The sequence below is a fragment of the Crocodylus siamensis genome, chromosome 10 (assembly GCF_052110815.1).
Source record: "Crocodylus siamensis isolate JL-2025a chromosome 10, ASM5211081v1, whole genome shotgun sequence".
Taxonomy (NCBI): domain Eukaryota; kingdom Metazoa; phylum Chordata; order Crocodylia; family Crocodylidae; genus Crocodylus; species Crocodylus siamensis.
The window spans coordinates 11,598,553-11,612,963 of NC_143404.1; the positions used below are offsets into that span (position 1 = coordinate 11,598,553).

A 14,411-nucleotide genomic window follows, 5' to 3' on the forward strand; every position below is an offset into this window, starting at 1 on the left:
GGCGGGAGAGCCAAGTCACCTACAAAGACAATCCAGAAGGGAACAGAATGGTGAAGGAGATACAGAGGCAGCCTCGCTGGACCTTGGGACACTGCCATGGAAGTAAGCCCTGCCCGCTCGCTCCCACTTTACACACACCCAAGTATAGGTCAAAGAGGCTATAAACATGCAACCCGTGGCCGCTCTCAGGCTGATGGGGCACACGCTTAGGACTCCGTGCTGCACGTGTTGCCAATGTCTGGTCTCGGGGGTGTGCAGTGTGACCATGAGTCCGGAGAGGCTGATTTCCCCAGCAGTGGTCCCAGGGAAAGCTTTGGGCAGGAGGTCTTGTTCCAGCAGAGATGTAATATTTTTTTTTTACACTTAAGATAACAACATTTCCATTTACCAATACCCAGGTGCCCCTTTTGTTGGCAGCCTGAGCAGGAAGTAGCCAAGGGTGACTGAACCATAGACATATAACTACCTTCTCACATCTTGGTATTATGTGGCCAAAACTTATGAGAAGAACATTTGTTAGGGCGTTTGTAGGAAGCTCATGCGACTCCCGTTTGCGTTACGTTTATCCTAAAGCGTGGAGGATTTCAATCTCCTTCAGTCTGTCAGCTTTCACAATGCCTAAAACAAATTAGCCTAGTTGAAGACTGCCACTGATGTGTGCAGGAACTAAAGAGGAACCTGGAACCTCAGAGAGTCAAAATTCAAGTCGAGCCTAGATCTAAAAACGTGCTTGGGCACGGAGCGCAGGGGGTTGAGGGTTATTGCAATAAAAGATCAAGAATAAACTTTTAGTTGCTCTTCCATGCATCCCCAATGAGCTCTGTTAAAAATATGCATCTATTTATGTACTAAAATTTGAGAACAGCATGATAAAGAAGGAAAGGACAGAGGCCAGCACCAGCAGGGTACACAGTAGTGAATTCTGATGCTGGATCTGAAACAGGAATGAAGCACTTGTGGTACCCAGGGTCCTGGAAGAGGATAGGAAGAGGATGATTTGGAGGTGGCTTAAGACTGGGTCCAAACTCACTGGTAGGAAGAGATTATTAACAAAGCAGACTGAAGTCTATGACGTGGAGTATGCAAGGGAGAGTGGGCAGCTACCTGACATGCAAAGCTGGGTGGAGGTCATGGACAATGTGGAGCTTAACACACTCACATTCTTTAAATACATATTGTGTGCAAAGGCTATTTCCCTCCAGATCCACTACAGGACCAGGTATAAATTGAAGCTCCGTGGATTCACATTAGTGGCGGCCCTCAGTTTTAACAGCAGGCCAACTTGCAGCTAAAGTTCTTAACAAAATAGATCTATTCCCGTGGGAAGGTTCTGTTTTTCCCTACCCCATAATTTTAAAAAAAATGGTTAACAGATTTAAACTATATTTTGAAATCAAAATTGCCTCTAGGCTGATGACTTCTACAGCGCACCAAGTTTCAGAACACTGTTTTGAAATGACAAAGACCTTTATTTAAGCTATTTGAGCCATTTAAGAAAAATGAGGCTTTAGAATGAAGTGAATATGATCATTAATTATCACAGCAGAAGCAGCACAGCTGTAATTATCTTGTTCTCCTAGAATGCCTTCCTCAAATTTTATCAGTTATATTGTTAATACATGCCAAAAGGAGCATGCACTTCTTCTCTGCTCATCTGCAAGTGACCAACATTATACAAGATTTCCAGTAACAGCTGCTATGATTAATAGATCTGTTCCTTGTAGATGTGGTAGTTAATTTCTCAGGATTCAGTGCATTTAGTAGTAAGCTATTCAAAAGTAATTGCCCTTCCATAACTGTAATTTTGAAGCGATTACACAAGAATTGCTGAATGCATTCTTTTCAAAGGACTCTAAACCCAAAGCGAAGTCTTTTTAACAAGCAAATTAAATCCACAAGCCCTTTGCTACCCTGTATAACAGCCACTGTGTATATAAACATGCTGGTAAATATATTCCAAGTAATGACATTTTTACTACATCCACTCAAACATTTAAATATGGACAGCATCATTAAGAGAGCCATTCCACACCTTCTAAGCTGTGACATCCAATCCAGTGGTCCTCAGCACAACCTCAGGTACAGAAACATCTGCCAAGTGATCAAGGGCCTTCTTAGAGATTAAGTGTAGGTGTGTGGTAAATGCCTGCATCGTGTGAGCTGACCTACAGTTTATGTGACCGCTTTCTAGCGTTAGCAATTCCACAGCCGATGCTCAGTAAGTGAAAACAGTCTCTAAATATTGTTTATTAACTACAACTAAAAAAGTACCATTCTTTTTTCTCCAGAAAATGAGAACAACATCCTTCAGGCAAGTACTGCACCTTCTCTTATTTCTTTCAGCCAGGCGGCATGTTCTGCCACTGCAAATAGTACTTTTCTTCTCTGTGCTATGCAAGGGAATCATTTGGTTCCTGTTAATAAGGGGGCCAAGATCTACTCAGTGTTCCCATGCAACCCAAGTGACATCAACAGGTTTGTCTTGGTCTGAACTGTGAATTTAGACCATCCTGTTTGAGAAAATACAGCATTTTTGCTGCTTATTCTATGTTTTGTCTCATGTCGGATAAAGTAAGCGTGCTGCTTGCAGAAGCTAATGCTATACATCTCCAATTTAGTTAATCTAGAACGGTGATTCTCAACCAGGATGCTGTGGCACTTTGGGATGCCTTGAGATTCCTTTTAAGGGGGATACGGCATGCCATGCCATGTTAGCACTGTTAAGTGTGAAGACATGATTCACAAGATGAACGCAGAGATTTCACGGAGGAATTCATAGCATTAAAAATGTTCTGACCTTTCTGAGTTTTTTTTTGCAGCAGAAGAAAGTCAGTAGTATTTTTCTGCAGGGGAAAAAATACGAAAAGAAAACCAGGGGCCAAGTCTAACAGTCTTGAGTTAAAAAAAAATATTGGGAACCACTGGTCCGTAAGATGCAAATCTACCTTGCCTTATGTCTCATTTCACATACTAATTCAAGTTAATTGGTGTATGAATCAATCCAATCTCTCTGCGTTCTCAGACCACCATTAGGAAAGAAATTTGTGATCTGCTATACATGTACCTAAGTGTACTGATTCGCAGTACTACAGGGATACGAGGTCAGCGTACTGGCACGTGACATTTTGAGCAGAGCTCCGTGGAAGTCACCATTGTCATCCTCCTCCTGGCCGCAAAGCCCAGTTTGTTCCACTGTCATTGCCGACCGTATCGAAGCTAGTGCTGAGGAGTTAACAAGAGAGAAAAAAGTCAGTTCCAAATTAAACAAACATTTTGGATATGCGCTTAAAATGAACAAAAAAGAACAGCCAAATATACAGTGGCGACAGAAAGTTCCTCATTTTTTGTGGTTTACAGAGCACAGAACAGCAGCAGCAAATATCTCACAACAGAAATTGCAAAAGTCAAACAACGCGTCTGTAAATATAAAATTCAGCATCTGATATGGGAGGGACGGAAAAAAAATCAGGCTGTGCTACATAGCCAGAAGCAGCAACTGAATGAGAACAGGAATGGGGGCAACCCTCAGACCATATTCTAATTATTCACTACAGATGCCGAGCCTGACCCCTAGCGGTTGAATTAATCGCACACACGGCAGGGGATAAAGATGGAAATAGAAGGGAGATTTTAGATGTGGGGGTGGGGGAAAAAGAGAAGTGGTAGGAAAGGAGCCGGGACTTTTGCTTGCATAGGATGAGGGCAATGACAGATTTCACAGAAAAAGCAGTTCTCTTGTTTAAATAAGGCGTTCAATTTGTGCTGCAGAAAGGACGGCAGATACAGTGGTAAGTCCCACCATCAGCTGAACAGCCATTTCACAGCACCCAAAAAGAGATCCAGATCATCCAAGCCCCAAGACCGTTATTTCTTTATCTTAACCACTTACAGAAATTCATTGCCTAATGTATTTCCTTTCTTTTCTGGATCATTTTCTTCTCATATTCTTACTAATGGACTTACTACATGGCTCGTGTACAAACTTCTTGAGGCCTTGTGCTGTTCTTGTGAACCCAGACCAAATCTGAATGCCCTCTCTGCAACTTCACACTCAGAACAGATGCTTAACTGTGTCAAATGAGGAATGAACAACTGGCGGAGGCCGAGGTTTAGAAACAGCAGATCTCACTGCTGGGCGAATATTTGTGGAAATAAAAATAAAGGAGGAAGGGGGTGGAGAGGGGCAGGCTGGCTGCCGGGAGTTCAACTGGTGGAGAGGAAGGGGGTGAGCTGAAGAGAAAGACTCTTCTTCCCTGCTACAGGTGGCAGGGTAGGATCTCTGCCCACCACTTGAGATGGTGCTTAAACATGTTGGCAGCGGGTAGCCAATGCACACAACACATCTCCAGAAGAGGTGGCTTGACATGGCAGGCGTGCCTAGTTGCCGGGACAGTGGGCACACATGCTGTGGTCACTTGCAGACTCTCCTGGAGCATACCCTGGTCCTTTTCAAGAATGGGAGTGTAGGAGGGCACTAAGGTGCCTGCTACTGGGTGAGCCAGGACCATGACCATGGGGCAACCAGGGGAAGCAAGTAGCCAACACCTGCATAGTCAGCTGACAGGAAGGGGGCAGGGCCTGGCCCTTATATAAACCACAGGTGGGGGCCAGGAGGAGGACCTTGCTGGTGACCAAAGGAGAAGGAGCCCTGCCTGAGCGAAGGAAGAGAAAAGCCTGAATGTGGGTGCAGCTGGCAATACGGGTGAGAGAGGGAGCACTTGTGGTGTGGCTCAGAGGATGTTTTAGCCATGAGGCCGGAATTTAAGTTAAAACGAAGAGGCTTGTGTTTTGTTGTGTTGTTACACTGGAGGACTGGGTGAGGCTACAAGGGGATGGAGGAAGCCTCATAGGGGAACCATGACAGTGTGGGAGCCCAAGCCCCAAGAGGCAGCGGGCAGCGCAAAGGCCCCGAGAGGCACCAGGCAAGAGACACAAACGAACATCTGGTCCATCAGCGAGGCTTGGGGCATGGTACAAGGGTGGTGGGCTATGCGTGCCTCCAAAGAGGCGGGGTGTACCTGGACACCCGTACTGAACACCGGTCCAGCATACCGCAGGAACCGTAGCCAAGAGGATGAAGGGTAGCCTCCCTGTGATTTAGGGGATCAAAGATGTGGCAGCCGAGATTCTGAGGGTGCTTGGAGCATGCTTGGCATGGTACAGAGAGGGGACCTAGGGGCAGCATGGCAACCCTGGGACTCCAACCTGCTACAGTGAGCTCAACAGAATATGCTCCTGGCCCCACAGAGGACCCCTTCACTTGCTGGTAACTCACTGATTGAAGATGACACCTCAAGAAGCTCCTCCTTGTTCTACCATACAGAGCCAGATCTGGCCCTTTAATACAGCATTTATGGCGTTAGAGCAAGCTTCCGAGTTTCTCACTGTGCATTGGCAGATGGGTGAAACTGCACAGGTCGTGTGAGCTGAACAATTCACATCACATGGGAGTAAACAATGACTTTCTGGTGAAGACAACTAGCATAAAGCTCATAGCCAGTAGTTAAGTGCTGCTGGGTGGCTGCGAGGGTCGTGAACTGACTTTGGAGTGGACAGGCAAGGGACCCGGGTTCTCTTTATGGTCCCACTCTCTGGTTTCCCAAAGCAGCAGGAACTCCAAGTGTTACAGATACAGCCAGACAATCCTGTTTTGTGGAGGAGAAGAAAATGCTCTATTTTATGTACCACTAGAGTTCCCCAGTAACCGATGAGCGGGAGGGATTTGCTCTTCTTTCCAAGGTTCACACAATTGAACCCCATGGTTTGCTTGTTTTTTTTAAAACCGAGCTCTTTAATCTTGCCCTTTGAGCAAGACCAATACACAACAGTGCTGGGAACCAGAGTTGTTCAGAAAGATACAGGCCAGGTTTCATAGGGACCTGAGCAGATCATCAAGTCCGACCCTCCTGCCATGACAGGAAAGAGTACTGGGGTCAAACCACCCCAGCAAGGTGTTCATTCAGCCTCCTCTTAAAGACCCCCAGGGTAGGAGCCTGCACCACTTCGCTTGTAAGTTGGTTCCAGACCCTAGCCGCCCTGACAGTGAAGTCGTGCCTCCTGATTTCTAGCTTAATTCTCCCCTCTGCCAGGTTGTGACTGTTATTCCTGGTCACTCCTGGCAGTGCTCGGGGGAACAGGGACTCCCCCAATGCCTGCTGATCCCCTCGGACTGTTTGTAACAGGCCACTAGATCCCCCCCTCAACTTTCTCTTGTGGAGGCTGAACAGGTTCAGGTCCCGTAGCCTCTCCTCATAGGGCCTGCCCTGCTGCCCCCAATCATGCAAGTGGCCTCCTCTGGACCCTCTCCATGTTGTCCACATCCCTCTTGAAGTGCGGCGCCCAGAACCAGACGCAGTACTCCAGCTGCAGCCTGACCAGTGCCGCATAGAGGGGGAGGATCACCTCCCTGGACCTGCTCGAGATGCATCTGTGGATGCATGACTAGGTACGGTTGGCCTTCCTGACTGTGTCCCCACACTGCCGGCCCATGTTCATCTTGGCATCAATGATGACTCCAAGATCCTTTTCTGCCTCTGCACTGACGAGAAGGGAGTTCCCCAGCCTGTAGGTATGGTGCTGGTTCTTCCTCCCCAGGTGCAGCGCCTTGCACTCGTCAGTGTTGAATCCCATCCTGTTCTTGTCCGCCCACCCCGTAACCTGTCCAGGTCCAATTGCAGCCTATTCCTCCCTTCTAGTGTGCCCACATCCCTCCACATCTTAGTGTCATCTGCAAATTTGAAGAGGGTGGTGCTTTTTACCAGTCCAAGTCGCGGATGATTTGATTTGAACAGTTTCATGAATTTCAAACCTGTAAGATATTCCAAGTACCGAGCTGCTGGGATGGGTAAGCACTGGTTGCATAGGACTACGAAGTCCTAAAAAGTTCCCCCAGAGCCTGAAAAATGAGTAACAACCATGCAGACAAAAAGAGGAGGGAGAGCAGCAAGAAGCAGTTTGTATATACCTGATCCAAGCACAGCTTCCCACCAACTCGAAGCCACACCCACACTGCAGCTGGACAGCAGGGGCTGGGAGAATTGGGAGCAGCACGGGCACAGCTGGCAACAGCCTGGCTCCAGCACACCATGGGGAAAGCAACTGACATGCTGCCATAGCCACGCTGGACCAGAGCTGGGTTGGCTGGCCTATGGCTTGTAAAACAAGGCTGACCCTTGATACAGAAGAATCACAAATGCTTCAACAGGCCCTGCTTGGGCATGGGAACACTGTCATATATTCATAGATTATAGAGTCAGAAGGGACCCAATGGATCATCGTGTCCGACCCCCTGCCTCTGGCAGGAAAAAGGACCGAGGTCAGAGGACCCCCGCCAGGTGACTGTCAAGCCTCTTCTTGAAGACCTCCAAGTTAGGTGATAGGACCACCTCCCTTGGAAGCCCCTTCCAGACTCTGGCCACCCTTATTGTAAAAAACTTCTTCCTAATGTCTAACCTAAATCTACTCTCCCTAGTTTGCACCCATTATTCCTAGTTACTTCCTGGGGCACTCTGGTAAACAGCGCATCCCCAATTCCCTGCTGTCCTCTCCTAATAAATTTATAGGCAGCTACAAGGTGACCCCTCAGCGGTCTTTTGTATAGGCTGAAGAGATCCAGATCTCTCAACCTCTCCTCACAGGGCATTTCACAGAGACCACTAATCATGCAAGTGGCCCTCCTCTGAACCCTCTCCAGATCCTCCGTGTCCCTCCTGAAGTGCAGCCCCCAAAACTGGACACAGTACTCCAACTGCGGCCTGACCAGTGCTGCATAGAGGGGGAGCATCACCCCTCTTGATCTGTTGGCCATGCATTTGCTAATACGGTGTGATTGGCTTTGTTGATGGCTTCGTTACACTGCTGGCTCACATTCATCTTGGAGTCAACTATGACTCCAAGATCTCTCAGCTTTTGAGCTGCTGAGGAGGACATCGCCCAACCTGTAGGTGTGCTGGGGATTCCTCCTTCCTAGGTAGAATACCTTACATTTATCTGTCAGTCACGCAGGGGCAAGAGGAAGGAATCAGACTACTAGTATTAGGAAAAGGACGTGTCCCAATTTGCCCGTCTCTGGCTGGGCAAGAAGTTAAGTAACCATTCCTCTGGGTTCGGGAAACTGTGGAAAGTTACAACAGAGGAAGTTAAAGAAATACAGGACAGCAAGTTTTGCACCCAAAAAAAGCAGAGGAGCAAAGCTGAGAATGAAGTCACTGCCAGCTATTAATATAAATGCTTTCAAGAAGCTGCAGTGGTAATGTTACAGAATTTACCACCAGCTTAACAAGCTCTTGCCAAATACCCACAGTGAGATAAAAGATCATTGGCTAACCGCTTGCATACAGCATCCGGAAGAGAACTCATGGTCGTCTGCTCTGGGGACACGAAATTCGTTCTGCTCAGTTATGCAGAAGAGCTGTTTTACCAGCCAAGCAAGTTCAGAGCAACATTTGAGCATACTGTTATGAAATGCAAGCACATGGGTTAATGCATCATAGTAGGTAGGGTCTTGCCAGTATTTGCACATCTCAGTGCATATATGTTCCCTAACCTTGCAGTTTTGCAAGAGCATGGGCTCAGTTTCTTGATTCAAAGTCACACCATACATTTACCATGCCAAGCAGTAAAACCAAGGCTTGCGATTATTAAAAGCCCATTGATTCTCCGTGCGATTGCCTTTACGTTGCTCTAACCACATGAAATATTAAATAACTTGATACATTGTGTTGCTCAGGAGACGGAAGTTGAGAAATGGAACTTCAGAGAAGAGTCTGAACAGTTGATCGGTTTCCGGCTCTCCGGAAAGCTTTCATAATGTTTTTGTGAGAGCGAGTCTAAAAAACACACTGGAGGGTTGTGTTTAGGGCTTCCATTCCTCCTAGATGTGTAACAACTCCACAATAAGAGGCACAGCCCAGGCTATGGCAGATGCAATTCGAAATCCCAGGCAAAACTGTCCGAATTTTGGTAGTCCAATTGCTGGAAGGTTTCCAGGATGCACATCAGTAATATTCTACTCAGAATAGGTACCACTCCTTAAGAGAAAAACTCTCTTGAACAGCCTTCCCTCTCAGTCCCAAGTCCACACCTTCCCGGCACCAGTTGGATTTAGATGAGTGAATAAATTAGATCCAGGACAGCACTAAGTCGGTGGGGTGAAGCCAACTCACCATCAAGTGACAGCTCTGGCTGGTTGGATTTATTTGCACAGAATCCCCTTTCGTTGCCCCCATCCCTGCCAGTATCTCTCTTCAGACTACTTGTGCTGAATTCTGGGGTTTCTTCAGCTTTGGTGAGAGCAATTTGGTTACATCTGAATTTGAAACAAGGGAAAGCCTGGCAAGGAAGGTCTCAGCCTTGCTCCAGTGCAGCATCCTGCAAAGGCAAATGAGGGAGCTGTGGTAGGCAAAGAAGGACGTGGCGCCCACACAGCTGACACGGGGTAGGAAGGCAGGCCCTCCTCTTGATTCAAATGCTTGCACCTCACCGTAAGTACGGATAAGATGCAGCTAATCTGGAAACGATGAGACAACCAGCACCACTGTCCACTAGGGTATGCAGTCTCTGTCCCCTGCTCCCCTCTTTAGTGACTCAGGGTTTCATAAACTAAGTATAAATGGGGTATGCTTACTTCTGGGATGGTTTTAAATGCAACTCCTGGAAATGATCAACACTAATAGAAACCAAAGCCAACAAACTTAAAACTCTGACACTTGACTTTAGGCACAAAAAAATCAGTTCCAACACCTCTGAAAATCACGAGGACACCTAAACAGAAGTGTCAGGCATCTAATAACATGCATGCAAAGTTTCCAAGCTCTCCCTCCTACAGCTGGCACGCTCACCAACACTCTGCCTCCACAAAATTAAAAGAAAGACACTGAAGAGAAACCAGCACCAGCAAGTAAATTGACATAACTGTATTTATTGCACAAAGTTTCCCCTGAAATTGGGAATGGTTATTATAATACAAGTGCACATCTTGGGAAATATATACAAAAAACCAAAGGAGATAACAAGTATGTACATTTTACCCAGCATTGTACACATACCACCATCTAAATAATTTAGAGAAAGCAAAAAAATTGTCATAAAACATCTATAACAACGACTTGGGAAAGTGTGTGCAAGGTGTAGACTCCTATTACTTTGTTTTATTTTTGTTCTTAGCAGCCCCATCTTTGCCAATTGCAACAAAAATAATTTCGCTATTTTGTGTGTCTAGTACATTTCATGTTTTCCACCTGAAAATTAAGACATCTTAATGAACATTGGGAATAGTGAAAAACAAATGGATTAGTTTTCTATGTACATAAAAGTTGATACATTTAAAAAAAATTCAACCCTATAGTTCTGTTAAAGATCCCTTTTTAAAAAAAAAAACAAAAAAACAAAACATATGCAAACAACAAGTGTACAGACCATTTTCACGTACCTTAATAGTTAAGTTAAAGGAAAACTTCCCATCATGCTAGCGTTTCATTGGCAATACTGATAGGAAGAGGGTCAATAACTTTCAGCCCCAAAGCTCAAGTACTTGGGTCACATGGGGAACTAGTACTGGTGATCCGACAGCTACAGTGCAAAAGCACAACGGTGAAGCTGCACGTGTGGCCACTTGGCACAGGACTGACCGACGAATGATCACATCAGAATGGTCTTGGGGGAGGGGGGTGGTCACTTGGGCAGAAGAGCACAATTCACTGAACGGCCCTCGCTACACTATGCTGCGACCACACAACACCTGATCAGTGTTAGTGCTAGTTTGGAGCAGTCAGACCGTTAGGCCGCGTGTAGGCGAAATAAGGGGCATGTGTGCACGATACTTTAAAGTGGGCTAAATGCTTTTGCGCTGGTTTAATGGTGTCAGCATTTGCACACCTTGGCAGCGTATTGCACATTAAATTCCAGCCACTGTAGGATATTCAGCGGCATACTGCACTTGAAATGACTCGGGGCGCAGCAAACTAAAACTCCTCGGAGGAGTTTTAGTTTGCTGCCCCTACAGCCGCAGAGCGAAGCACCGGGCTTCGTGCAGCTCCACAGGAAGCCCTGCAGGCAGCCTGGCTCCACCCAAGAAAAAGCAGCGAGCCTCATCTTCCCCCTCCTCCCCCCAAGCCTGCCAGCCTGAGCTGCACAGGGGCCTGGTCCTGGTGCTTCCTTCCATAGCTGTGGTGCCCCCCCCCGCCCAGGACCGTCCAAGCCTGGTGCCTGTGGGCAGGTACCGCTGGGGGGGGGGGGGGGGCTGCCACTGCCACGGGGGGAAACATCAGCCCCCCACCCCCCCAGCCCAGGGACTGCTCTGCCCATCAGCAGCTTGCCCTCCCCTCCCCGCCGGAGATGCAGGTAAATCAGCAGGGTATGTGCATGACACAGGGGTTTAAAAATCAACCCTAAATTGAAGCAGTGTTTTTATAAAACCCACCGGTTCAATTTAGGGCCCCCATTTCGTCTACATACACCCTACACATCTAGAAACCTTCTCTGACTGTTCCCCACATGCATGGCTGTGACTTGCCACTAGAGGTCTGGTGAGCAGGAGCCATAGTTGTGAGCTGCCACTAGAGGACTGGTGACAGACCCTGGGATACTGGAGGTTTTCATCTTGGGCAGCACATCTGTGGGGAGTGGCCACACCTTAGTTGGGTGGGAGCTAGGTAGTCCAGATCAGAGATGATCCTACTCTGGAGTGGCATAACTTTGAGCTGCGCAAGTGCTTAAAATCTCTTTAAGGTGTTCATGTGTGGACAGTCCAGGGGCTTTAGAGCTGCAGGAACTGCCTAAAATTACTATATAACAAGGCCCAATAACAAACTCCTGTCTCTCAAGCAGCATTAATTTCAAGCTAGCAGAGGGCACCTATTTCTTCAGCTCAAACTGAATTTTAAGATAATTACCATGATTGACCTAAGGACAACTAGGAGGAGGAGAACATAGCATTTGCCTGAAAAAATTCATTACAGACCTGATCATAGAAGGCGCTCAGCACTGTGGCAGAGCCTGCAATCATGCTCAACTGAACACTCAAGTCATCTCAAGGTAGCCAGTGGTACCGACACAGACTTCAAGTTAACATATACTCAAGTGCAGTTAACATATACTCAAGTGCTTTCATGCTCCAGGTCCCAAATGCTGGCACCTTGTAGTACTGAGCCCAATAGCACTAACACGATCAGATTAACCACAAAATGTGAACGATGTTCAGAATGGCAATGATTGCCTATATCATCCGTTAGAGCAAGGATAGCTTAAAATTCCTAAGAGCCCAATCTTGTGTTACTGATACGCGTGTTGCTACATTTGGGCCCCTACCCGTTTGGATTCTTTCCGCAACTTGATGCAAAATACTAAAATAGTAAGAAGGGGACATTAAAAGGGGAAGTCAAATGAGAAATATTCTGAAGTTGAAACATAAGTCACCTACCTGCAGCAGTTAGTACTGCACTTTACATACAGACAGGCTTTTTTCAACCACACTTCCCATGTTTGAGTCAGGCTCCCTATCACACTTAGACCCCAGGCCTTCAGAACAATGGCACAGGTTCGCCCTGGCAGGGCCTCAAATTTAAGTTTTGATTTTTAATATTACTGCCAAATATACTGGGTGACATCCTGGCCCCAGTCAACTCAGTGACACACTTTGTCATTGACTTCAGGGGGGTTGGAATTTTACCTTTTGTTTTTAAGTTTGAGATGGGAGGGAAATAGTTTTGTATTTAAAACAAATCAGCAAAACCACAAGAGCATATTACATTGATGAAGAAATGGTTACAGAAAGAATGCAGTATTTATCTAATGGTAAATTTAGTTTACCTAATGAGTGAAGAAGTACCTTTCATTTTCATTGCTGAGACATTGTTGAACTCTTGCATGCTGAAAATGGTCGATGGAAGTGAACTCTATAATCAACGACATAAAGTGGCTGCTAGGACACATAAGCGAAGAAGCACATAATGCAGGGTCCAGTTAAACTGAGGTAGTAGATCCTTTTGAAAGCACAATCCACCCACCCACTGCATATTTACATTACTTACAGCAGATTGGTTCCACATCAGCTGGTCTTACACCAATTGTATATACAATGACAATGATGGATGAATGAAAGAGAAATGCCGAGAACGGGATGGACGGCATTTCTTGTTGGTAGTTACAAGTTGGTAGAAAAGGGATTAAGATAATTTCCATCATGGGGATATTCTGTCTAAAAATAATTTTGATATTACTACACAATAGCGTAGTCAGTATCCGCATCTGTAGAATTACTTTAAAAAATATAGCAATTAGCTACCTGAGCAATTAAGGGTAATAGTGAATTTTTTTTCCTCCAATGCTTTGGTACAATTATTTCTAGCTTATTTCACCCGCTGCCCAACTGCTGTATAAACAAAAGGATGTTGCAAGAATATTATATACTGTAAAAAAGTAGTGAGAGGTAATACTCATGCCATTTTGGGCACACCACCAGGAAATGTCAATCAACTTTCTCTCTAAGCTTTTTTGGTTGCAGTGGTGGTTTTAAACTGAATTCTTTCCGTTTTTCATAAGTCTTGAAACAAGAGCATCACTTAGTATAAAGAGACATCTAAACATTATAAACATTCAATACCAGTTACAATGTCAAGCCAAGAAAAGGAAACGGGATGATGTTTGCTAGGTTGCTTGTTGGCTCCCTCCCCTCCCCTAGGAACGATTACAAATGAATTTCAGAGCCGAGTATCAGTAATAAGCTGTTTACAAAAATTGCTTTTCCTCTGAGAAATATCCAGAATTTCACTGCATAATGAAAAAGTAGAAGTTGTCTACAAATCGTTGCGGCCTGAAAACCAACACTTTTAATACATTCCTGGAAGAGAAGACAAATCTCAAGGCAGCTACTTCCTTGTCCTGTTAAGTCTGCTACCAGCGATAGCATTGTAAATCATTACAAAGCAGCTCTTCCTTGCGTTACCCACTTTCAGCCACATGTAATTAGCCATCCTTGAGAAATTTCCCAAACTACATTCAGTTCTTCAGCTTTCTCCATGATCTTGGGTTTTCTTCATTACTCAGAATCTCAGGCTTTTCAGCTCGTCTTTTTTCTTTGAATTTTTTTTTTTTTTTTTTAAATAAATGGCCGAAGTGGGAGAATGAAAAAAAATAAAAGTAGTCTCCAAGCATGTACATAATGTGCAGTCAGTTATGGAGACCCAGTCCACTCAGCAAGCTGTTCATTTCAGTTGCCTCAAGCAAAAAGGAGTTGGAACAAGTATGTTTCATGTTCCTTGCCTTCCATTTTGTTTCCAGGAAAAAAAACGTGAATGTCCATGCCCTTCGGCATTTTAAAGTAGTATCTGGGCAACATATGGAGAGTGAGTGCTTGCTACAGCTGCCAGTAAAGGGAGGTCACTGGATTCAATCCTAAGAGGAAGAGGAAAAAC

The 14,411-nt window shown here is 45.6% G+C and overlaps 1 protein-coding gene across 5 annotated transcripts in view; it reads right to left on the reverse strand.

Annotated features, from left to right (window-relative positions):
• Positions 1–9,899: 9,899 nt before the first annotated feature.
• The window catches only part of FNIP1 (folliculin interacting protein 1), a 90,928-nt gene continuing 86,416 nt past the window's right edge, over positions 9,900–14,411 (reverse strand). For all 5 annotated transcript variants that reach the window (XM_090064405.1, XM_090064410.1, XM_090064409.1 and 2 more), the window contains one exon: positions 9,900–14,391. In XM_090064405.1, coding sequence (XP_089920531.1) covers positions 14,313–14,391 — 79 coding nt within the window. In that variant the 3' untranslated portion in view covers positions 9,900–14,312. The remainder of the gene's footprint in view (positions 14,392–14,411) is intronic.